General features: G+C 43.6%; 1 protein-coding gene across 4 annotated transcripts; it reads right to left on the bottom strand.

Moving 5' to 3' along the window:
* Positions 1–1,276: 1,276 nt before the first annotated feature.
* On the bottom strand, positions 1,277–25,934 carry phf8 (PHD finger protein 8). 4 transcript variants are annotated; one of them, XM_022225747.2, is made up of 21 exons: positions 25,808–25,934; positions 23,020–23,105; positions 21,060–21,118; positions 20,473–20,692; positions 19,814–19,955; positions 19,074–19,272; positions 17,494–17,656; positions 16,728–16,815; positions 16,245–16,351; positions 15,618–15,712; positions 14,525–14,551; positions 13,134–13,223; positions 12,111–12,482; positions 11,438–11,598; positions 10,491–10,747; positions 9,190–9,350; positions 7,945–8,051; positions 7,195–7,430; positions 6,061–6,269; positions 5,087–5,330; positions 1,277–4,346 (listed from the first exon to the last, which is right to left on the bottom strand). In XM_022225747.2, exons 1-21 carry the CDS (start codon positions 25,912–25,914, stop codon positions 4,258–4,260), a joined length of 3,219 nt encoding a protein of 1,072 aa, XP_022081439.1. In that variant the 5' UTR covers positions 25,915–25,934; the 3' UTR covers positions 1,277–4,257. The 4 variants fall into 4 exon arrangements, with proteins under 4 accessions (XP_022081439.1, XP_086991793.1, XP_022081440.1 ...); XM_087135667.1 differs by having other exon boundaries at positions 10,491–10,744; XM_022225748.2 differs by having other exon boundaries at positions 11,438–11,595.
* Positions 25,935–26,596: the final 662 nt, after the last annotated feature.

The following is a 26,596-nucleotide window of genomic DNA, read 5'->3' as shown; positions in this document are numbered from 1 at the left end:
AAGCTCGAAATAAATATGTGCTCTGGTATTTTCAGTTGTGTATCTAAGATGTACCTCACAGTTCATTTTGCAATAAACTTCAATTAGCATATTGTGGCGGTTCCTCCTCTCTGGTCAGTGAACCCCTGGCTCGCCGGGCCACTCGGCAGCCCGGTCGCAGCGCCGCTCGTGCATAATTTGGCCAGGGCCTGTATCCGTTTGGGTGGAAATACACCGCCCGTTTACACCGAGGACAAGGGACGCTGAAAGGAATGGTACGCCCAGCAAAGATATTTGTGGTTCTACCTACTTCTAGCTGGTTTATTCGTCTCCACTCACTTCCACAACGACGCGTGAGGTACCCCAACGAACACCAATGCAAAAACATTTACAATTGGCAAGGAGGGGGCATGAAGATCCATTGCGCACTCCCTCGCCCTGCTGAGATATACTGTCACAAACTTAAATAAAGGAACAGTGGGGCCTACTGGTCCATTTACTCATATGAACGAGTGCGCAAGTCGTACGGTTGCTCGACGCATATAATCACTGACGCCAAAGTCAGTTTAAGTACTCTTATGGATCAAAGAACCGTCGCAAAGATCGCTTTTGTCTAGTCTGGTTTCAGCTTTAACAGTCATCGGAAGAGGTCAGTTGTGGGATCAGCGATGAATTTGTAGGAGCGACTATCTGCGCAGGAGGTCTTATGATCAATTGTCGCGCGTTGTCTGATGGAACGCCTTGTCACTACTTATTAACCCGTCCCTGAACGCGCACACTATCAGAGGCAACGATGGAAAAGACGTAGTGTAAATTATGAACTGTATTGTAAATCTGACAAAATCCACTGAAACACCACAGGAAAATAAACTCACCAAAACAAGTCAAAAATACAAACCACAAATAGAAACCAAAGGAAACAACACTTAAGCCCATTTTGGGGATGGAATTTTGCGGTTCTTTTGCCCACCACTGACGTTATTTTCACAAGCACTGTATTTTCTGCCGTCTGGAGCGTGTGAGACAAGACAAAAACCTCCAAGCCACTCGGTACGTTTGGACTCTTAGCGACAGTCACAACCACGATACCGGCATGACCAGGGCTTTGAAAAGAGACTAATTCACAGCACCGACCACAGGTTGCAGGGATGCAAACCCCGCACCCTCCTGCTCATTACCCGTAAGATGCCGGTGACTTATGCGTGCGTTTTAAAAGAAAATCCAATGAGCCACCTCTTTCCTGACGACCAAGTCAAGGATCACAAAATGGAAAGAATTTACTCAACAGGACACAAAATCATGTTTTCATCAATGGTTTGAATTTAATTTCAACCACTTTACAAAATGTGCTCAGTTGCAGTGCCGCTCAATATTTTATTCTACTAATTAATATACACAATGTACACTTCAATTATGTCCATTTTTTTTCAAAACTTGTAGGCCCAAAACTGATGACAACCGAAAGCAAATCTGGGGTCGATAAAAGTTATTACCTTTCTTCTGTTTGTTCATGAAATAATCAAAAATCTTAAAAATGTCAGGCAAGTCGATCATTGATTTTTACATTTATGGAAAAGGCCGCGATATGGTGCCTTAAAAACACGGTCGGAGAAAGTATTCTATGTGGGAGGGATTGTGTGTCGTAATTTTTTTTTAATGCTGGCTGTGTGGGGAATGCATATTTTAAACGTCCGTAGTTAAACGTTCAGGAGATACGGCTGAAGACGGGATGTGTACATGTATGTAACGTCTCATCAAAACACCACGTATAAAAAGATGTGTGCCAGATGAACCTACTTTTATGCAGAAATAGCGAATAAAATTCAGGGATGGTATCTGAGATAAATTTGAAATTACAAAAGTTAAAGCCCCCTGAGTTATCAACATGCAAAAAACCCACGATGATAAGGCTAAACTGAAATAAGTTATATACAATTTACGGTGATTCAATGGGCAGGCATATTAAACTGTTACGTAATTCGGCAACCAGACTGAGAAGCCATTACTGCGATGGCACAACGCTTGGGGAAAGGTGGTACGCGCACGTCACATGCTCATTCGACCAATAGGGTGTCATGATTCGCCAAACGTACGCGCGCGTCAAGCTTGAGAACGCGCGGGTGTAGTGCTACAGCAACAATGGCGTCTCCTCAGTCTACATGTACAGGTTAACGCAAAGATGACAGAAATGATGCAGAAATATAGCAAGTGACACATAACACGGGGCATTAAAAAACTATACAACACTCACGAAACATTCATGGTCACATAACACAGAGGATACTCGCATCAGGCAGGCAGTAATGTTTGACCCATTCTTGGCGCGGAAAACCGGCAAACGCTTCCCCAAATCCTACTTCTCTCCGATTTTCAGTTCTTGCTTTTATTCAGAGTGCTTTAGGAATCGGCCAAGATTTGGAAACGGTACAGTAAAAAAAAATCCAATGACTCGTAATTTGTACATGTACAAACAGGGCCATTTCTCCCTTTGCAGAGTAAACAGTGAATCTGTAAAGTGAATTATCAGTTCGCATTGTGCCTGGTAGGAGCAGCTTAAAATACCTTTCTGCCAGCCTCAAAGGAGTCCTTTAAAATAAAGATTGGGTCTGCCAATACACTTCTCTCAATACCAATCCCATCCCAAAAAAATCCCTTTTGTTTCAATTCCGAGCTTTGTCAATATACACAATGTACAAAATTTTACAGTAAATTTCCAGTATAAAAAAAAAACATATAAATATCGAAGTCTAAAGTTTGGACAACCAATTGTCCCTTTGTAAAATAATTTAGGACGCCGCCGAGGCCTATGTATTTACAAAGTATTTCAAAAGGATATTTGACTGGTACCCATTACTTGCCCCCCCCCAGAGAATACACTTAACAAGGGCAGCACAAAGGATGAGGAAAATTACTAGTGTTGGCCTCTAAGAAATTTTTCACATACATTACTCAAGTCATTGATTGAACTTTGCCAGTTAATGAAAAATGATTTTACTGCGTCAGCAGCTGCCTTGCCAACAGAATGTGAGCCAACCTGGCCATCGTTGAGTGGACCTGACAACAAAACGGATCCACATAATGCAGGTTGTGCAGACCTAAGCCAGGTCCACACATGGTTTCCCCTTGCTCAAAATCAAGTTAAGAGGACATTTTGACGTCGGGGTTATTTGTAGCAAGAGGAAGAGGAACAGTTAAGAAAACCAACCAAAATCCAGCTCAAAATAGAAATTTGCAGTTTGAGACAAAAAAGCAAATTCACTGGGCTTTCTTTACTGGAGAAGAAAGGAATATCCACACTAGGTATGTAATGTAAAGGCGTGTGAAATCCCACAAACAGTCAAAGGTCTACAGTAGCAGACTGAGCCTAAGGTTGTGCCTAAATGTTATGGCTATGGCTTGAAATAAAATACATGCGTATGGAAGCCACTGGAAGTGGCAGCAAGCCCACCCTGCAGACATCTGTCTATCCTCTGGGCCAGTCACAGCAAGTTGATTCCAACAAGGACTCATACCTTGGCTAGAAGCAGATGCACTTGCCAACATTTAGATCAGTTTGACCTTCCTCACACAATGAACCCAACGCAACACTACACTGTAAAAACGTCGGGCGTAAGGTGATGTATAGACTTTTTATGCGGAACAACAATTTTTAGGGCAGCAACTACCACTGATGCACCCCTCTATGGTGTGGCCGACTGTGTGACTGCAAGATCCAAGAAAGCGGCCTGCTAGTTTTGTTAGACCCCAACCCCCCCAAAAGGGCTGTGGTTAACCCCTGCTCCCTCCAAAACATAAGAAAGTTTCACATGCAACTCTTACTTGCAAAGCAAAATTGACCTTCATCGGTAAATAAACTTCAAGAGGACAAATTAAGCACTGCAATTCTAAACAAGCAGGTGCCAACTTAAAACCGCAAGGTTTATCGCATTTCAGCGAATATTTTCTTCCAAAGAGGTAACTGTCACCTTAATTCAATTTTCAAAACTTGGTTATGAATATAATATGGATTTGAATTGCAATTAACTTATGTGAGGAAGCAAAATTGGAAATTTAAAAATTTAAACAAATGTCTGGGTGACCAGTTCAAAAAAAAATTGGAAGAAATCAATCAGAAATGCTTAAAAACATTTCTCTGTGCTGACGAAAACATGAACATTTTCACGCAAACAGTATAAAAACAACTTTGGGAGTGGTGATACAAATATTTTGAGACAAATAGATAAGACAAAGAGCAGACAACACATTCAGGTCAGGGGTGAAATTGGATGATGTCAAGGGTCACATGATCAGCCGGCCTCCTTTCTTCAGTTTCAGGATTTTGCTGAGTCGTTGTTTGGCAGTGGCCATTCCTTTCTTGGGTCTTTTCACTGTTGGGATTCCAAAAAAAAAAAAGAAAAAGAAAAGGGGGTTAAAATTGCCACTTGGTGCCAGCAACAGTTGTGCCGTTGTTACATTCACCAGCTCAGCAGAGGGCGCTACACAGCTGTCAGATAACTGCAAAAATAAATGCAAGACAAAACTGCCATTTCTCAGTGAGATCTCTACCCTATCTGGGCAATGGAACTTCCCAATCAGATTCCATGCACTGCACAGACTTAACCGGTGATCACTCTATCAGATATTTTTCAGCAATGACGCAATGGTGTAAAGTAACTCTGTGAAATATAATTCTCAGAGTACAGAGAAAACTTGTCGGAATACAGCCAGACCTGTGCGATGTCAGGTGAACGTCAACGGCATCATGACTCAATAGTTTGAAGCTTGCTCAAAGAGACAGAAGTGGCACAACGGTGTACTTCAAGCAATTTGTGACTGGTTGCAATAGAAAATGTGCACGTCAAAATCAAGATTTTGCTTAACTTCTGTGGTAACGCACTGCAGCCTATGATGAGTAGTATTGTACAATGGTGCTAAATACTGGAGAGAGAAAAAGGCGTGTCCAATTGAGTGATGTCTTCCCTATTTCAATAAAAGTGCAATGACCCAGAATAAAATGGGCAGTTTTCAAGTTATGTTTACCAAACTGAGGGCTCAAAGACTGGCAATATTGAGAAGTCCGCTGACTTGATGAAATAAAGCACAAGGAGACCAGACTCTCGCCACTTACGTCCTTTTGCAACACCGTCCATCGCCCGTGGAGAGTTGCTCAGAACTGAGCTGGGCGCGCTCTGGGTCAGATCCAGCCTGAGGTCGGGGCCGCTCATGTGCAGCGGGCCCAGGGACTGCGACAGCAGCGAGCTGCTGGTGGAGGGCTCGTCCTCGCCATCGTCGTCAAAGTCGTAAGGGTCTGGCACCTTAGGCTGGACGGGTGCTGGCGGCTTCCGTCGGATGTACTGCCTCTTGGGCCGTGGCTGTTTGTGGGAATCGAGACACGTTGGAGGATGAGAGCATGGCTAATGGATTTTAAAGAGTTCAATCTTATGTCATATAGAAAGGCACAGAAGGCTGGCTCCAGGCTGATCACGGGCTTCAGGAAAAAAAAAACTTTGATTATTCACATGAGTACCTGGGGACTTCCCACAAGTGCAGTGAGCACTCATGCTTTTAGATAGTAACTCTGGTGCCTCCTTTGCCAACTCACACTTGAGTATTCACAAGCGACTTTGAAATATCATCTCCTCAAGCCCAAGAAGTACCTCAATATTGCTATTGATTCTTGAGTCAAAGATGTTTTGAACAACATCAGTGCCGGTAGAGCGAAAGTCATCCCTATCAAATAAAAACTCAACACTGTGTGTGTTTGCAGTCAGAGCTGCGTCACTGACAAATTTAGCAGACACTAGGCACATCAGAAGTCAAAGTGGTTCTAAATTTGACAGCCACTCCATCTTGAGGCCACTTCTCAAATTTCGGCTTCTTTTCCTTTCCAGCTAGTTTTTAAGCTAGTTAGATCAGAAAGATTGAAGATTTGGGCTTGAGATGTGTCACGTTCTGCTTTGGAAGCATTAAAACTATATGATGGGAATCCACAGGTGACTGACTTTCCATTCAGTCAGGACACCAAAAGATTGCGTAACGGCCAGACAGAAAGACAAAGACACAGTTGAGGTTGGGACTAGGTGATGCCAATGTGGCACTCACCTTGGTAGCCAGCCTGGCCGCTGCTTCGGCTAGCCCTGTCTCGATGTGGGGCCTCCTGGCGCTGTCCCTGGACGGCACCCTGGCCCGGGGCGTCAGGCTGCACACTTTGGCCTTGGGGTTCCAGGGGGCATCCTTGGGCACCTTCTTGGGATTCTTGCTGCGGGATTTGAAGAGCGGTCCATCCCCGTCATCATCCAAGGAGGGGTAAACTGTGACCGATTGAAGGAGACGACAGGGGAGACGTGATAAAAACAGCAACAATATCGACAACAAGACAGTTGATGATTATCAGAGGACACTTGTAGATTGGAGTTCTAAAGAAAGCTACAACGGGTTGCGACCACAACTCACCGTGGAATGCTAAGTCTTTAACAAGAAAAGTTGTTTCCAGCTATTAGTTACCTAATACCAAATCAAAACTATTTCAATATTCTGTTATTTGGGGTCACACAAAAGGAGTAAATAGTTGACACTTGGGGGACTGTTAACTACGTACTGCAAAAAGATATGAACTTGCTCAACCTTTTATAAGCGACAATTTCTTCATCAGATGCGATGCAGTGATACCGCACAACATGGGTGTTTGTATACAATTTATGTTCTCAAGAAAAATAACTCCAGAACTACACAAAGCGATGTATTGTGCATAGACTCTGAGCATAAGGTAGGTCAGTCAGTGGTGTGTACGTTAATACTGAGATAGTTCACTCTGTGGTACAACGGCAGATTTTAGAGAATGTTTTCTCTCCATCATGATTTGCGTGATGTGAGAAAGCACGGCTGCAGTAGACAAATTTTTTAAAGTGGACGAAGTTTCAGCAAACTGTAATTTTTGCTGCCACTTACTTTCTAATGCAGTCCTAAACACAACCTTTTTGGTCAGCACTGATTAGGATTATGAAAAGCCAAGTACTGCAAATATTTGCCATTTGGAGGCAACAGTGAGTGACAGCTGGGACCCAGGAAGGGAGGAGGGCAGTGTTGTTGGAGACCAGACACAAGACCATTTACCTGACCAGCCACAAGCAACAGGTGCTATGGACTTAAATTCAGACGAGGTCTTGTGATGGTCTTGTAGTTGTCTTGACTAACACCACCAGTGAGGGGGGACTCTGGTGATTTACTTCTCCTTACCATATTTGGAATCCTGGAAACAGTTGGGCAGGTCCTCCTCCGTGTCTCCCGCAGACGAGGAGTTCTCCCACTTCCTCTTCTGGCCTGGCAGGAGGAAAGGGCTGCTGTGGGGTGAGGCAGAGGACAAGGAGGAGCCCAGGGAGGACTGGCGGTTAGGGGCAAGACTCGGGGTTGGCATGGCGATGGACAGCATCCCCTGGATGGCATCCTGGGTCCCAGGCGATGCTGGCTGGTGTCTAGGGATGGACAGTAGAGGTTGGTGGTCTTTATTCCGTGCATATTCAATGCTAATCCAATGTCAGACTCTCTTGAAAGCTTGACAGTCACAGCATGAAAGACGGCTAAATTTTTGAAAGCCCAGTTCTGGGAGATTGAATTTCAATTTTGAACTCTAACCAGGTGAAAATGCCTTGTTCTTGTATAAAAGGGGCAAAAGCTTTAGGAACAAGGCCATAGCACTCATCTGACATCAGCCATAGAGCACTATACACGAAGTCTCCGTGAGCCAATCAATGGTGCAGGGAAGTTTAAGAGGGCACCTAGGAAGGGGATGGTGTACCCTTCTCTTGAAGGATGAAACACCGTTGTCATTTATCTCTCCAACACATTCTGGAAGACTGTTCCAGAAATGGACTACAGTGTGAGTGAAGGTTCTGCCAGTGAAAGCAGGTCCTAGATCATAGCAGTCACCAGCTCTCATTTCTGGTCTGGAGTTATTGACATGGTTGAGCACTCTTTTACGTTTCTTACTTGAGTTCAGCTTCTATGTCGGCCAGGCTGATACTCGGCAACGGTCTGGATTGGTCCCACTGGCTGGCCTGCAATAAGGCATCCACGTTGTTGTATGGTGAGGATTGCTGTTAGAATCAAGTGAAAGATCACACACCTTTTCAGTAGAACTTTAATGGTTCTTAGAACGATATCCTGGTGCTAGAAAAAAGAAGAGCGTCCATCTTTAGCTCAATGCCCACTACGGACTGTGAACTTGTGTAATCACTGGCTCGTGCAGGTGTAGTCAAACTACTGTTAAATGGCCTACCCTTAAACTACAGTATAAGGGCTGCTTTGCCCAGAAATAGACGGTTAGGTTTTGGCAGACTTATGCCATAAGCAATATAAAAAAAAGGAAATGATCCAACTGGGATTCTACGCAGTTCCGCACGCTTACCTTATTAAATCAATTACAATAAATAATTACTATTAAGAGGTAGCAAGTCATTGATAGGCCACGTCTCCGTGGCTTACCCTTCGCTGTATACTACTGCCAAATGGACCACCACTGCGACATAACAATATCAGCACAATGTAGATACCCACTGGAGCTTCAACCGACAACCACCACGTCCAAAGTCAGTGAGAAAAACGAGAAAGAGTGAGAGAATGATGCAGGCTGTGCTGCATTTATCTGCCAGTGCATCTGGAAAGAATTCTTATGCAAATGATCTGCAGCTTCGGTGGAGTCGCTCCATCAGTGGGGTCTCTACACAGGTAAATGATGTGAGGTACACAAGGCGTATTTGTAATTGATTGGGCACAACCCAGGGAAGCCTCTGCATGAGGCGAGTGTACCCAAGTCTGAACGGTGAATGGTAATGTTCCAAACAGCAAGAACCAAAATGATCATAATGCAAGTTCTCACTGCAAACGATGCTGTGCTTCTGAAATGAGCCTGTAAGGATTTCCAACACTGTAAGCTCAAACTGAAGTGCACTAGAAGTCATTCAAGAACAGCGATACAAGCGAAGTCGGTCGTATCACTTGCATGCTCTCAGCTTGCATGGTCTGTTTTTAAACGAGCTTGCCTTGTTGGAACTACTAAACTGGTTCACTTTGAGCAGCCATTCCCTCTTTGTCAGGTGGATTTGTCAGTGATGTGAGAGGTTCAACGGTTCAAGTGTATGGTTCAGTTTTTGTTTGGAAATTTCAGTTTTCCTCTACCTCTTGATGTCTGGATTTGTATGAGAAAAAGAAACCAAGAAGCCCACTGCTACTCACTCGAGGACTTCTGTCGGATGGCAGGACATCCCCATCTTCCGAGTCTGAGTCAGAGTCTGACCTGGTGCCTCTGCCACTCAGCGATGTATTCAGCCCGCTGGATTCTTGGGAACTATCCTGGGATGACGATGAACCGATGGGCAGCACCGGCTTGCCGTTGACTGTGAAGTGACCCAAAAAAAATTCCTGCCTCACTAGGGAAATGCTGTCTCATTTTATATAGTTCCATTGCCAACGGGCTGGAGTGGCGCAAAGTCCTGTTATGATATGTGCTAATGGATTCCAGCTTGTTTTGGAGAGATACCTAAGAAACATTAGCTTTTCCAAGTGAAAACAGCTGCATTAAACAAAGAGTTCAGCTCAGGAGAATAAGGCATTGTTCCCAATATTCATGGCCTCTGCCCCACCATCTGACTCAAAAATTGGAGAATACAAAAGATCTTTGTACGGATTGATAAAAAGGGAGCATGGGCCAGTGGTTAGGGTTTGTGACTCCTCTCCTGATTAGAGGGCTGGGTTGTAACACGTCACTAAATTTGGTGACTCAAGTCGAGTCGAGTCATTGCGACTCGAGTCAAGTTGAGTCATTAGGTCAAGAAGTCAAGTCACTGTGTAGTCGAGTTGAGTCAAGTACCAAGCTCGAGTCAATTTGAGTAACACATTTTTGAACCAAAATACAATAAATATATTGATATAAGAGCAGCGCCGTGAGTCCGATTTCAAATATACTTTTTCACCAGAGGTTTGCTTTAAATTTTTTTGAGACTTGAGTCTTACAAGCTTATACTCGAGTCGAGTCTCCATGAGAGATTTGAGTTGAGTCAAGTCATTTGATTTCAGAGACTCCAATCAAGTCATTTACCCGTCGGGACTCGAGTCCAGTCAACAAAAATTGTGACTTGAGTCAGACTTGAATCGAGTCATTGTCTCGAGTCATTACAACTCTGTCAGAGGGTCACAGGTTCGAATCCAGCTACTGACTATAATTTCTGTCACCTCACCCCTGCTAGTTTCTCTCCACCCAGGAGTACACATGGGTACTGGCAACTAGCTGGGGGAGTAGCCTGTGATGGATTGGCATCACATCAAAAGGGGATGGTAATAGTCTCACTTGTTTCACACTAAGGAAACTGGAGATAAGCACTGGTCTGATGAGCCAGAGGGCTCAGGACAGACTCTGCTACTGCTGCTATGGTCCGATTTATAACCAGGCCTACCCAATGCCCGTCTACAAAAAATCATGGAGCCCCTGTATGCATCAGACCCTGACCAGACAATTCCCTGGATCCTAACAATCTTACAGGACAGCTTGAGCTTCAGCGGAGCCTTGGAAGCCAGCATCTCCCTGCTTCTCATCACCAGGCTCTGGGAGGCTCTGCGCTGGCTGTCTCTGGACATCGAAGTGTCATTGTCATCCCCGTCATCGTCCACAATGACATCCTCGCTCTCGCTGGCAGTGTCCTGGCTCGACGAGTGCCTCGGGCCGCTGTTGGTGCTCCCAAAGAGAGGCTGGAAGCCGTCCGACATGTTGCTCTGTTTGACAGGCGATCCTCCCCTACTGTTGGAAGGCAGTGCCAGAAAGTCAGGGTGAGGGAAAAATCTAGGGCTTACGCTTACGGCAGAGGATGGGTAAACACAATCCGGCAATCTCTACTTGTAGAGCTGGCTGACACAGTAAACAGTGGAGTGTTCGCGAGTCCCCCAATCGTTTTGTCCATGCACACACAATGTCTCATAAGTCTACAGAGGTGAACCATGCACTGAACATGAATCCGACTTCCTAGCCTATTGTTGCAACAAATATCGCTCCATGGCAGAGCCTTGAAGAGCTGTAAACTAGCAGTTTGCAGGAGGCAACATTGTACAAACACTGTTTCAATGCGTCTCAAGAAAGTGTTTTTGGTGCTTGGCTATATTCGAAAAGGTGGCAAATATGTATCTTGCCTCTTTTAAAAGTCAGGATTTTTGGCCAAATATGATACCATCAGCAAGTGGTCAATGACACTTTTCAAAGCTTAAGATCAGACTTATGCTAACTGACAACAGAACCACAGTAAATATACATGTACTTTTTTCTTATCATTCATTAAAACATGTTTCTTGAATCTTAAGTTTGGTTTCAAGTTGAGCTGTTACCATAAATTTTCAGGATGTACGTTGTTTGTATCACTTCATTTCATTTCAGTAAAATTAGAGAACAGATTAATTTGACATTAAGCAGAGCCACGTAAGTGTTTCAGTCACTCACCTGATGATCTTGCCGTTGGACAGAACGAGTTTCAAGCCCTTAGAAACTCCTCTGCTTTTCTCGTCTTCGCTTTCCGTGCCCGACATTTCGCCGGGACCCTTTCTGGGGAACACCATCTTGAGGTTCGGCTTGTGGTTGCTGGCCTCTGCATGGTAGGGCTGCTGAGTGGAAGAGCAAGCCATAAAAGGGAGAGTTAGGAATACTTTGCCAATCAAAGAAACAGGTGCCATGCACATTTACAATGACTCCTGTGAGGTGGAGCTGTTAGACGGGAAAGCAAGTCCCAAGAGGTTATTTCTGGAATTTCAAGATTTTTCTGACACCAAATGAAATCAATGACAGGTAAAGCTTGAACATTTGAAGTCTATTGGCTGGTTCATACTTCAGACAAACGCAAAAGCAAAGCAAATTTGACATCACGAAAAATGTGCAGCACAATTTTGCTTGAGTTGAAATATGTTCAACTTTTACAAAGTTGCAATGCAAATGTTTAATCTGACGTCACAAATTCGCATTCATTTTCAATTTTTCAATTGAGTATGAACCGGCCATGGTAACTGTTGTAAGACTGAGTCAATGCCAATCACTCTTTAATAACTAAGCAAAATGTAACTGGTAAACGACTTCCGTTTTTTAATGGGGGGGGAATCCTGATCACGAGTTGAGTTCTAACCTTTTTCAGCAGTGGATGCGTGATCAGATCTGGCAGGCGATGTCCGACTTTGCTCGGGCTTCGCCCCTCCAGCAGGCCCCCTGCCGATTTTCCCCACCCCTCCCCTTCCGCTGAGCCACCGGCATCGCCCCCGTCTTTCTTCTTCTTCTTCTTGGCCTTCTTGGCTTTGCCGTTGGCCTCCTTCTTGGCACTGGCGGAGGAGCCGGCGGTGCCGCTGACTTTCCTCTTCTTGTCCTTGTCCTTGGTGGATCGGGGGCCACCGGCTCTCTTCCCGGTGGAGTTCTTTTTGGACGTTTTCACATCTTTGCTCTTCTTGCCTTTCTTGTTCTTCTTGTGCTTGCCTTTGTTTTTCAGTTTATTCATGGAGGGTTTCTGGGAAAACAACCGTGGGACAGAAAGTGGAGTCATATAATGTGCGATTTATTAAAATGGAAGGTATTGGTCCTTCTTTGACGTGCTGTTGGTTGACAGCTGTACAAGACATTACCGGGACAGTAAGGTTGGGGGGGCTTGAAAAGGTGCAGAGGTGGCTACTTCAGCCCATGTTGGCGAGTACAAAGGCAACTCCACATTTTCCTTATTAGTGATCTCTCAAAAACTGCCAAAACGCAGACCTCTGCTTAAACCCAATCAGTACAAGTCGATCTCGTGTCTCATGGTCCAGACTAGGCTAGAGCGATTTTTACGTGGAGTGCGGTTCCGTTGTCACTGTTCGTCCACCGTTACCTCCGATCTTCTTTGTGACTTCCAATGTGGGGAGCTGTGGTTTGGAGCAATGCTGAATCTCTCTTTATATCCACAGAATATGTGTTCCAGTTAACTTCACATTACAAGAATTCTGCAGCTGTGTTCCGATCAGTCACTGGCCCATTTGTGCAGAATCATAAAGCATTTGCACTTTGATCTCTTGCAAACATGAGAAACAAGACTTTCTCTGCACTAAGAAAACAAGGGCAAACAAAAACACTCAAAGTAAATGTGACCAGCAGAGCAGGTGGGGTTACAGTGAACAGGACGGCTCACCTCAGCAAGTTTAATCTCCTTGTTGAGGTCCTTCAGGAGCTGCGAGTGCTGTATACTCAACGGTATCTCTTGCTGATGTTGCTTCAGGTTCTGAAACAAGACCAATGAGAACAGACGTCACCTCTTAGTTTCAACAACTGAGGCTGATGGAAATGATCCAGGGAAGGATCACTCACAAATCACAAATACAAACGTACATGCAAAGCTGAATTTTGTTCATGATCAACCGTATTATTTGTTGACAGCATTCAAAGTTGTTGACCTGTATATATGAATTGGCAAATTGAAAATTTAGAGTGATAAATGAAACCATACACGAGGGATTTAACATATCAACTTGACTTCACTGAGGAAAAGGAAATTGTTTAACACAAACAACAACATGTGCTAAATGTTGACTTGAGCTGAACAGCCTTGGTAGGGATGTACCGATTCCGAGGACAGCGCCAATGACCGATGTGTACATTGTGGGACATGACAAATGAATAGCGGTGAAGATGACTCTTGCTATAGCAAGGTTCCCAAGTAATAACCAGATTTACCTTGCTTTAACCAGATTTAGGTCTTAAATACTAACAGAAAATGGATTGGGTAAGCAGGTCCCCCTTTGGAGGTGAACATTTATCTTGTGCCAATGTTGGACACTTCCATCAAACAACCATTCTTAGCTTTATGATAGTTGCGTGATCAAATCAGTCAGCCACACAGGTTGCATCGCCAATCAACCTAAACCGTGCTGATATGCACACAGCAGCTGCTTCATGTGTAAATACAGGTACAACGGGGCACCAGTGAAATGTGGGGTCACGCAGCACCATGTTTTCCGTTCCTACTGAAAATAATATTCTGGTCTATAGAATAGACTGGTTAACTGAGCATAACTGATGGTAAATGTGCAAGGTGCATGGTATGAATGCATGCAGTAAACACACAATGCCAAAGCAAAACTGAACCAGTCCTTCACCAGGCACTTAAAACACCATTTTGGATGGTTCGAACAGAGTCATATTGAGACTGTTGACAGTCCCGACCTTCCCAAAGGCCTTTAAAGTTTGTACCTTTGGCCTTTTTGTTACTGTTGATAAACAGGACGAAAATTCATGCATCTACAACAAAAATAAAAAAAACCCCACTTTTTTCTTTTGCTTATTAAACAGGTCAAAATTCTGCATCAGTGCTCATGATTTTAAAAAGGGGAAGTTTCCTGATTTTTTTTACATGCAACAAAAAAAGTGCAAGTTATAAGTCCACTTGATGTTTACATTTGTTAAAAACAAACTGTAAAAAGGAAACAACAGAAAAAAAAAAATCAAGCACAGATATGTCAAAAATTGGACTTCACCAAACGTACAGCACAGACATACGGCAACCATTAAAACAATGACACTTACAGGAGTCTCAATTTTAATTTTCCGTTGCTTTGAGATCCACAAAGAGGAGAAAAGTGTTTACCATTAGTAAACAGCCCCAAAGGAAAACAACAACAGCTAGAACGGATTGGCCTTTGTGCTGATAACGTCGTACTTTGTTTAAATTGTGCTTTTCTGTAGTGCTCAGTAAGTAGTGGGCCCCTGTTGGCACTGTAGAAAAGTGAACAAAGTACAACGTCATCAGTACAAAGGCCGATCTGCTTTGCTTTGGATCACGCTGTGCTCCCTAGCCCTGCTCAACGCCACAAATTGGCAATGCACGAGGGACGTTATCAGCAGAGTACCAAGCCTGGTGTTCACCCACACCACAGTTCACGCAAGCCATCAATTACATTTTGTTGCATCCACCACGGTTCTGAATGACGGTTTGGAAGGAATGCGACACCAAACTATTTTCAGGTCAAATGAGATCAGCGTTCTTCGCGGACTTGTTCTTCCTTCCCCCCCCCCACCTCCCCCAAAAGTGACCTTTATCGGAGAAGCTACTGAATCCTGTCTTCTGTTCTGACGATGAAACAAACCACGTGGTACTGCTCTTGTACATCAACTGGGTCTAGTACCAGGATTCTCTCAGATAACTCAACCCTTGTTTTATTTTTATTGCCAATTGGCTGCTTGTGCCAATGTGCTCTGCACAAGGCATTACTGGAAGCTAAAACGGCTTGTATCAAGACTTCAGATGAAGAGGGTAAGAGCCAGTAACAGGTTGCATTCATCTGCTTATCATAGGACTGCCACTGATATCTAGGCATGGGGGGTCTAGTGGGGTGTCTCAGCATTTTGGGGTACGCCAAAATTTGGGGGCAAACAAACATTTGGGGGGGTATATAAACAGTTTGGGGTTACTTGGAGATATCATGTTTTGAGGCATCTCAAAATTCGGATATCCTGTTATTCTGCATTTTCGGGGCATACTGGCCTTTCAAAATTATAAAAAAACAGATAATGACGTTCTGTGATTCTTCTTTCAGCATAAATTTTATGGGGGGGGGTCTGGCAGGGCTAGTAGCGTCAAACAAGTTCACTGTTGAGGCATTAATGTTTGTGTACGTACCTCTCTCTTCCGTGTCCAATTCTTGAGCGCTTCACTCAAAGCTTTAGCACCAAGTATGAGGTAGGGAGGGGGCTTCTTAGAATCCTCATTGTAATCTGGGAGGGGGAGAAACCAATCCGTTCTTTTGATTTTGTGACTGACTTGATCAAATCTGTGAACAACAGTACTGCCGAAACAGTCAGCAAAAACACCGGATGTTGGTTCTGCAGGGAAACAAGCCATGTTCATCACAGTTGCGGTTCATGTCGTGTCACATACGAAATCCTCTTTCTGACGCAAACAGAACTTTGCCACTTTGCCTTCGTGCGGATGCTACTTCCATAGCTGAGAAAGATGTGTTGATATCAGCATTGTATTTGAGTCCGTCACAAGTTCCTACAAGTCTCTGCAAGTCCATCACAAGTCATTCAGACTTAAGCCCATTCACAAGCTATTCAAATGAACTGTGACAAGAGCATTCTTTTGCCTTTTTTCACGCTGTTACTCACGACTGGCCTTGTGAAGGGACTTGTGAGAGGCCTTGTGACGGACTCGACTCCAATACTGGTTGTTATGATGGCAAGAGTAAGACATGAAACTGTCAGAGGGTGGTTGTGAAATTCAGAGTTTCAGTGGACTGATAGATACCTCTGAAGACTTCATAGAGGTGTTTTGCACCAAACCACATCGTCGTCTCGAACCAAGGAAACTGGAATCGTGGTGGCGTTTTTAACCTTCTTTCGAGATTATAAATCCTGCACAAAGGAATATTCAAGGACTTATGTTAGTAACAAAGCCTGCATTGCCCCCTTACTTCTCAAAACTTGTTATTACCTTCCTAGATGAGAATTCCTGCACATTACATTAGAGCACAAGGTTTGTTACTATGTATGATGTCTTTGGTTGCCAGCTTTTCTAAATCCTAACACCTTCTCAACTGTGCAGGAACATAATGCAAAATGCTTTCCACTTAAACACTTCAGGGGAATCATGTCCAAGGTAAGGGAATGGTGGCTTCCGTTCTCACTTCTTGTAAAAACTTTGGACAACAACCCCGACGGACTCCAACTGATTATGAACATTTCTATCAGGGTTTCTATAGCAAAGGTTGATTGTGAAATTGGGACGTACTGAATTTGTACAGGAATATTGAAACTGTGAAGAAAGTTGCCCCCAAATACCAGCGAGTCAACCGGCGTTAATACTGCGTGAATCCAACCTGAGGTAAAGAAGGATAAAGACTGGATTACTCAAGAAGAAATGCAACAGCTAAAGGAAACTGTCCAACGTGATAAGTATACATCACTGATAAAGCACCGTATTTAAGTACAGACTGCAGTCCACGAGCATTAGTATATTCTGGCTTAAATGTGAATAATGGCTATTAGTGAATTATTTCTCTGCTGGGCAACATCATGACTTGAAAAAATCATGACTTGTTCAACAAACCCCTTTAAGGTCAAGGGCATAACGAAATGACAGGATGCCAGCCGAAACGGTCATTGCTAAGCAAAGTCCAGCATTCCTTGTGTAAAGGGAGCAATGATCCCTCCAGGGGGAAGATTGATAAAAAATAAGAGCCCTCAACTCATCTTTGGGGCTTTGGCCAAGCACACTCTGTACCCTATTAGCACTTGAACCACTGTGCCCACACAATGTGTCCTTTCCTGGCTACAGTACATTAGGCCACCCAAATGCGATCTGCAATTTCCTACAGGCAAGCCACACACCAGTCTTGTAGTTGACAACTCTTGAGACCAACAAAACACCCCCTGGACCAACATAAGACCTCCCGTCCATTCCTTTGTCACTGTCCACCCTGTCTTGTGAATGGTCTGGTGGCTTGCCTTGTGATGAATCGACCGCAACACTGCCCCCAGATGGGGCTCTGCCTTACCTGTGGGTATGAACAGTGTATGCCCCTGCTTGACCACACACTTGTAGCAGTAGTCCACACGGTCCCCGAGGAAGATCTCGCTCTGGTGCGGTGACGAGTTCCACTCTTCGTATCGCTGGAGGTTCTCCGGCGTCGGCCTGATCATGAAGAAGACTTTCTCTCCCTGGACACAAGTCAACATTGCAAACATGTTTTCCTTTATGTTTTGTACTTAACTCTAAATCTGTTTAAAATCAAGGGAAAATGCAATAAAAATGTTAACAAAAATCCAGCTCATCCCTGGCTCCAAGAAGTTCCCTGTGACATTTCTGTGTAAAACATTGAAACCAATGATGCCGGATCATTAGAAAATGCTGATCTCACAACCAGTGTTGAATACAAGACTTCAGACCAAGAGGAAGCGACCGCGCGTGGGAGCAATTCCCAGTCTAAATTTATGCTGAGAACAAAGTAGCATTTGCCAAATTAAGAACAATCAACTCAAGTTTGGGAATAAGCCATCATGACAGGTATTTTGGATCACCAACATGTCAAATATAACATTCGACAGCTGTCAAAGTGCCCTGGCTGCTAAGGGTAACAACTCCAGCAGGTCGTCTATTCAACGGCCAAGCTATCTCAGTCAACAGCTGCTGACCACCACATGATCCAGCTGTGATATTGTGCATTGGAACTGCCTCCCATTGCCTCAGAATGGACAGTTTTCCCTTCTGCTAAAGTTCTACCCAATGCAACAGCGGTTTAACAGGTACATATGCCTGTTGCACACCCTTGCGTTTGGCAGGTCAGGATTTAAGACAGATAAGGCCCCCCAAAAAAGGCTCCAGTTTCTGGTCAGGGGCTAGCTCCAAAAGTGATGCGGCGACAACTTTTTTTTAATTTACCCTCAGTTTTTTCCTAAAAATGATGAACGTATAACGCACGCTAATGTCCATCACGACAGCATGCGTACGTACCGCCACTACCAACACTAAAATAGACTGGCCCCCTTACTACTTACTGCTTAAAAGCATTTTCTGTTTCTAGATGTTCAAAGGATATATCCAGCAAGAAATGGGACCGAGGGGTACCCCCCAACATGTCCAGTCGCTATAGACACTCTAGACTATTGTTATTTAACACATCCCCCCCAGATGTCAGAAAAGAATTCCTCAGATTCCAATCAAACTATTACCAACACAAAGCAGGGGGGGCTCTCTCCATCTCATATCTTGCTTCATACGTGAAAAAGAGTTCCTGACTAAATGTATGGGGGCCTAGAAGGACTCCTTTACAGTACATATTACTCATCCGTACCCCATCTAAAACACGTTAAAATTACACAGTCAGTAGCATTATTCCAGTCGATCAAGCAAGTTTGGCAGCTTTTTGGACAATGTATTATATCAGATAAAAAACTTTTTGTATTTTGCCGCTGCACAGGGCTACGGCGATGCACGTGCTGGCCAGAAACCTGAGACTTTTTTAGGGGCCTAATCCATCTTTTTCTTTCTAATAAAAGAGTTTGAGGGCCTGACCTTTCGATCCGAGGAGAGCCTTTCTCAAAAGGCATAATGGATTGGTTTCTGCTGTGTACTTACCCTCAATACATGATACCAGACAGACGTTCCCCCGAAGTCCACGTGGAAGTCTGTGTAGCTGTCCTTGACGCCCATCAGGCAGTATTTGGAGACCTCCGGCTTGCCGTAGTGGCAATCTTCGGGCAGCTGGTCCGGCCAGATGTTCTCCACCCAGCTTATCTCACGGACCACCTTCGGGGCCTGGACCAGGTTGGAAAGTCTGGGGGAAGAAATGGGCGATTCCAGTGGTAAACCTGTTTCTTCATTTCTTGATGGAATGACAACATTAACACTGACAGCCTTCAATCCAGTGACATTGCCAATGGTCATTGCTGATGACTGCCAACAACCACTTCCAATAGTCATTATGATACCCTTTGGCCAGTGGGAATGTCAAGTGATAATGTAATCCCTTCATTTGGCTACCACACTGACATTTTCATGTTTGTTTTCAGCATCGAGAAGGGAGAATCTGAGAATTAGGAACTTTTCTGTTCCTTTTGAAACAGTCCTTTAGAACATGGATCATGCCCACTTGGCAAACAGCAGTATTCTCAATGAGTTTCAAAGTCCATTATTTGCCCTTGCAAACCCAAGAATTAAACCAGCGTGTGGTAGCTCTTTTCAAATGGTAGATTGCCTGAAGTACAAACAAACATTACTTGGGGAGCTCTTTCCATTAATACAAAGACTCAGGAGGTAATCTGCACGTTGATCTTACCTAGCCCGATTAACGCCGCTTTGAATAAACTAGGGCTTACTTGGTGCCGGAGAACTCCAGGCTGATGACGTTGAGCACCTTGTCCCTGTTGGGACTGTTGTAGTAGTCCACCCACTGCCGCATGGGCATCTTGCACTCGTTCTGGCGGGGGACGTCGATGGCGTCAATGTCTCTCATTGAACCTGGGGGGGGGGAAGGCAGGAAGGAAGGCAGGGCAATGTCTGAGAGTGAGCAATGGGCCCCATGATGTTGTGTAATAGGACCATATGTACCAACCCCTCCCTGATCTGCTTTTACTTCCTCTGATGCACTCCATGTGGGGGGGACAATGAGGCATTGAACCCAAACTCTGTCGGAAGCACCAGAGTGCAACAGGTGTGCCCGTCTGGTACGCTTTACATCATTGGGAAATCAAGGGCGACAAAATAAGCTGCCCACATTGAGGTAACAGGAGCTGTTCCCATAGAACAATGCCACTGTTGGATGCTATGGTGGTTAGTAACTTCAGATTCTGAGGCCAATTGGCCTTGGGAATAGTTGACCTTGTGGATCCGATTTTGTTGCACTCCGTAGGAAAGTAAGTTTGACAAAGTGACGCAGAACAATACATCCAACAGGATTTTCTAGCCAACAGACCCCAGAGGTTTAGGGTAAAGCTGACCGATTGATTCACAGGCCGAGATTTAGAAAACACTTTACCGACATATCTTTCCACGTCAGACACTGTGAATGTCTGCGGGGGCACCTGCAGGCCAAGGCCCTCCTTGCTTTCTACCAGGATGGGCTGGGTGAATCCGTTCCTCTCCAGGTAGGGCACCGTCAGCTCCGAGCCGTTCAGTCGGAGCAGGATGTCATCGCCCTCGCTGAAGGTCCTGTTCTTGAGACTCTTGATGAATACCAGGGTGCCCGACTGCACGGCCTGAACAATACAAGGATATAGGTGGCTAGAAACTGACATGAGGAAAATTTTCTGAGCACAGAAAAGACTTGCTTAAAAGCTTACCAGCCAAATATAATAGTATGTTTAACATCGCGGTTGACAAATTCATTTCTGCAAGATAATTTGAATGAAATGTTTTCTGCCTAAAAGACACTGGATGCTGCGTTAATTGAAGAGGATACTGTTTTAGCTGAACAGCCCAGGAAAGCATTTTGCATCTGACAACTAAACTTCCTTAAACCAGTGACTGTGTCAAATCCAACACAAGACTTGACACAGTTCAAAAAATAACTGCGAACATCTGGGCACAAGGCCCAGCTCCAAAATGCCAATTCCTTGTCCTTACCTTACTGAAGTTGCTGTCTTCCGTGTAATCATGTCGGTGCCAGTTTCTTCTCTTTTTCACTGAAATCCAATGACAAAAAAACGAATAACAAAACCAACTTGGCTTCACTACAAAAACGAATGCATTAGTGTTTTGCAGGAACCTCAATTTTCTACCAACTTGGGCTTTGATCAAGAAATGATCAAAAAGAAAACTGTGTGGGGATTCTCATAAAATGCAACCAGTGTGTGCAACCGGTGATTCACGCATTTTGTTTGGAGAAGCTGCAAAGCAATGGAGTTGGAAGATCCAACACAGAAGCGTGTTGAAAAGAAACTGGCCAAGTCACAACACCAACTGGAAATCTGCATTGTTTTTTCTTAACTCCTAGGGGAGTCTAGAATCAATTACAAAGGCCTAATTGCCATTCTGATTTAATTGACTGTGATTGAGAACTCATGAGAAACAGACCGTACATTTGTGTGGGTTCCAGCTGTCAAATGGAAGAGGTTTTATAAACTTATGCTGTTATTCTGAGACATTGAGGGAAAAAACAAAATGAATAAAAGCGCTGAACCAAAGACAAAGTGGCTGCAACAATGTGCACGTAACTACAATGTTGGTTATTAGTTTGCCAGTGGAAAACCTGGCTATTGTATCACTAGGAAGGAGGGGCTTGCAGTAGTTTGTAGGGTACCAGATGTCACTGACTCAAGTGACGCAAAAAACGGTGTGAGTCTGGCCGAATGAGTGCAGTATTTCTTGCATCACGGACAGACTTCATACAGTGGAACGCCGCTATAGTGAACACAACGGGGTCCACGCTAAATGTTCGGTAAAGCGGTAGTTCGGTATAGCGAAATTAACTGCCGAACGTCTCGTTGCCATGTTCAATAGTACCCTCTCGTCTAACTGAAGTGCACCCTCTTGTAATACTATAATTTGCTGTTTTTTTTAATGTTTTGCCGTCGCATTCACATTTGAGGTTTCTAGAAATGTATCTGTTAATTATTTTTGTTTATTTATTAAATCTTCAGATTCAAAATTGTTATTTAATTTATCCCAAAAGTTGTAAAGCTGCCGCTCAGGATCGATTTCTGATGCATGCTGTGATGAATCTCGGTTGATTTGCAACTGCATAGTGTTCGGTAGGTTTTGTGCACAAAATATTGGGAGCCAAGGACGATGTTCAGTACAGCCGCATGTTCGGTACAGCGGTGTTTGGTACAGCGACATTCCACTGTATATCCACTCTGAGTAGGACCGAGTTCATGTTATTAGTAAGGCTGAAACAATTCACCGATGCATTGATAATCGCGATTCTGAAATGCCACAATCTGGCATCGTGATACAAAAATGTTAATCGTGACATGGGAGGGGGGTAAATTATGATAATATGTGCTGTAAATTGAAAATAAAGTTATAGGCCTAACAAAACTTTAAAATACGCAGCTTTTTATATTTAATGTGGCCTATACTCTTGCAAGAAATAGTTTGTATGGGTTTAGCATCACGGTCAACTCACCACAGACAGTAGGCATGTTTTACACCACATAACCGATGACATCATAGTCTATATGAGGTTTAAGGAGCACAGTGACTGGATGATTGACATGCATAATGCAGTGACAGCGATGTACAAGTACACAATGTACGGTGTACAGTTTGCACATACAGGTGTATGTATCATGATATGTATAGTATCGTGACCAAAGTATTGCGATATGTATCATATCATGAGAAAGTGGGATCGTTAAACTCCTAGTCCAATGCCCCTTTGGTGGGAACTCACTGTGTGAGTGTACAAGTTTATAAACATTCAGCATGAGTGCTCAATTTCTGTCAGATTGTACCGTCCTATTGCGCCAGGTGCACGCTCAACACCTGTTAAACACTTCCCACCAGCCAGTCTCTGGTTGTCCAGTGAGCAAGTGATTCCAGTCACAGCAGGTGAACAAACTACACATGAACAACTACTTACATATAAGTGGGCCTTGCTTCAGTTCACAGTTGGGGCAGTGGTACTCCTCTATGTCAGCTGACTGGTCTTCTCGTATGCCTACACAACTGTAAATGAGTTTGGATAATGAATGTTACAAACTAGCCACACTGTTTAATGGTGTATCCGTAACGTGTGAAAAATGGAAAGTGTCCTGCTTTTCAATAGCAATGACAGTCCTTTGGTGGGAATTAACTACAGGTTTAATGCAAGTTTGGTACAGGACACACTGAGCACATGACCACTTTATGTACGGGTGTATGGTGCTGCTTGGCATGTGCGACTGGCACCCAGATGAAACAATTTCCACCAACCTGCCTTGTCCTACAAGATCTACCGGTATGCATCCAGTCAAAGTGTCATTACCAGCAAACATTACAGGGCAGGGCGGGAATCAGTCTTCTGTTCAACGGACATGCGCCGTAGTATACAGCCAAACATGCCGATCGTTTCTTGAAGAGAGGCAAGATCTTAAGTAAAAGGTCTGAATTTTTTCCAAAAATAGCACGTAGACAATCCAAAAAAAAAAACATTGCGGCTATGTGTTAATGAGATACTTTTTAACATGGACAGCTTTTTGTGGGAAGATTTGATTGAAAAAGTGCAGTTTTAGACAGAGCAAACGGGCACATTCAGAATCCCATAGCATTACAAAGCAATGAAAACTTGCACCTGCGAGGAACACGGAGGGTGCTTCACAATTCTGGGAGTACATGTTTACGTACAGTGAACTCTTCCTCCTTAGGCTTTGCCAACCCTTCTTGACTAGGCCCAGTATGTATTTGCTTTCTTATATCTAGTATCATTTATCATGTTTAGCTTACCAGGCCTACTGCTTCCAGAACGGTGTAAGGTTTTATACAAAACTTGCCACTAGCCATGTACAAACTTGCATAGGCCTAAACACAGTTTGGCTGCTTTGACTGTGCCAACTTACTCTTTCATCACAAATAATCTGTGTAACAAATTTCACACATGACTTTCTGTGAAGTTAGATGTCTGATGGGGAGGATTATTCACCTTATACATGTTATATCCTCATTAAAATGGTGAAATTCTTCAGCATTTTGCTCATCCACACTACAGAAAATTAGCAGTCTCAATGACTGTAAGAGTGACAGCTTGACCAATCGCAACACAGCTCCTATCTTTTCCTTTTGTTTTCTTGACCCAATCAAAATGAAAGCCGAGTTTGTAAATAGCTACGTATATCTTAGCCCTACACGTAGGGCTGTGGATGTTCTCTTTTGAAATCTGTCTCTTATCTGTCGCCATCACAGCCCTACTTCAAAGCATGTCTTAAATGCCTAAAATCCAAACTGCAGGATTGTCACAAATTTTAAGTCCTAGTATCTTCTGAAGAGAGAATGACTTGACAATTTTACCTTCACCGGTGTATTCCTCAGAGTTTGGACTTTTAAATAAGCACCTTAAAGCTTTCCCAAACCGTGTACTTTCCGATGTATGGTGCCTTGAAAAACCCAACCTGTGATATTCATATGCTAACCATGGGCGTCGCCATTTTGAAAAACAAAGGCAGTGCTCCATGCATCGGAAGTCAAGGCACCCGATAGGTGCCGTAGATGCATAATTCATATTGTCACAGTATTGCTTAGAAATAAGTTGCGTGCGCACTTTGCTAGTGCACCCACAGCACGTGTGTGGAGCATGGTACAGTGACTTGCATATTAATGTTATTCAAATTTAGTTTCACTGGTTCCTTGTTTGTCTGTCATGCAAGGGGACGGGGAACGAGCTTTGTATGGTACAACCTATACCAGATCGTCTATCGGTTGTCTTGAAATCTGACGCACAAGGCGCTGCTTTCATTTTTTTAACCCCTCCATACAGGGAGCCGTTCACAGCCACAGCTTTGTTTAAGGATTAGTGCATACCCCACATACAGTCTATTCTGTATTCACCATGCAGCTGCTGGTTCAATGGGGTCTGCTGCTGGATAGAGCTTTGCATACTGGGCATACCACAGCCCAGCAGTCATGGTCAAAAGTATCCCAGCATGAAGGGGTTAAATGGTGATGCATATGGTTAAATGGTCAGCATATGAATATCACAGGCCGGGTTTTTCAAGGTGCCATACATCAGAAAATATATGGTTTTGGAAAGCTTTAGGATCCTCAGATAAAAGTCCAAAATCTGAGGAATACGCCAGTTTAGGTAAATTTGTCGCGTCATTCTTATTTCCGAAGATATAAAGATTCAAAGTTTGTGACAATCCTGCAGACAGTGCAGTTTGGATTTCAGGCATTTAAGACATGCCTTGAACATGTTGAAGCTAGGGCTGTGACGGCAACAGAAAAGAGACAGATTTCAAAAGAGAGCCATCCACAGCCCTATGTCGTTAGGGCCGGGGCTACTGTAACTACGTTTGTATGAACCTTTTCTGGAACTTATGCATGACATGTCTACCAAGTACCAACATGACCAATGAGATAATATTAAATGTAACTAAAGTAATGATGTCCATTGTATATTGTTCTTCAGTTAACCACCATCTGTTTACAGATGATGATTGTCAAACTCCACGATTAACGTCACGCGGTCATGTATGTGTGTTTGGTGTTGAAAATACCGGACATTCTCCAAAGATGAACGAATTGCATATTCGTACGACGTGTGTACTTGAAGTTGTACGATATTATACTGGTGCCCGATTATTTTACACGTACGGTAAATTATAAATTCATATATCTCGGGAACGAAAGATTTTAAAGACTGACATCTGGTAACAAGGAAATCTAATGTTCCTCACCTCCCATGGAACCAGTCTTGACACGTGTCACATTCTATCATAAACTGTGAAGCGTCGTAAGGTTGTCGACAAATACAGTACACTGGAGCTTTGATTGTCGACGCCATTTTTCTAAATAAAAAGCTTTAACCACGCACGGCATGCTGGGAAGGTATTTCTGCTAAACTACGGTAGTCTGTAACGTACATATTCAACAACATTTTAGTTTTCTGTCAGTGGATGGTACGGTACGGGTCGATTGATTCAAAAAGGAAAACAGAAATCAAAACCTTTGGAGGAACAATCCTTGACAAGCATTGGTTTTCATCTCAGAAACTGCCGAGTGAAAGATTCTATGGTCACGTTTGAAGAAAGTTTCCCAACCTCACCATACCCCCAACAGTTCCATTCTGAAGCGATCCAATTTCAAAACTAGTTTATAAAAAAACAGCCACAGATTTGTAGCAAAAAATTGAGAAACCAAAAGATGGACATAACAGGGAATGAAAAAAAAGGACATAGCTCATACCCAGCTTCCGAGTGTCAACAATTGTTAATTTCACAGGGCACGGTGCTTCTACAGAGACATCCAAGTTCTCAAAGTTTAGCAATAACATGAATCTCATCTGTGCTCATCTGTTTATAAACTTTACAATGACCCAGAAACAGAATGCGACAAATGTTTCAAAGGGTGAGAGCAATTACCAGAGTTATTTTAAAAAAAAAAAAACCTACAAAAAATTAAGACACAAAAAGGGAACAAAATATGGTTCAAATACTTTGTGGAATTAGCTAAAAATATGGCTTCAT

Source organism: Acanthaster planci, linkage group LG04 (genome assembly GCF_054643075.1).
Source record: "Acanthaster planci isolate LZ-2023a linkage group LG04, COTS_SCS, whole genome shotgun sequence".
Classification (NCBI taxonomy): domain Eukaryota; kingdom Metazoa; phylum Echinodermata; class Asteroidea; order Valvatida; family Acanthasteridae; genus Acanthaster; species Acanthaster planci.
This window is presented reverse-complemented; position numbering and strand designations above follow the sequence as displayed.

Bases quoted from the DNA above. Each gene is read 5' to 3' on its own strand.
- phf8 (XM_022225747.2), bottom strand. From the start codon at position 25,914: ATGGCGTCGACAATCAAAGCTCCAGTGTACTGTATTTGTCGACAACCT. The intron at 23,106-25,807 runs GTGAGGAACATT...ACTCATTTACAG, and splicing joins CAAGACTGGTTCCATGGGAG to TTGTGTAGGCATACGAGAAG. The intron at 14,552-15,617 runs GTACGTACACAA...TGGATCTCAAAG, and splicing joins ATTGGACACGGAAGAGAGAG to CAACGGAAAATTAAAATTGA.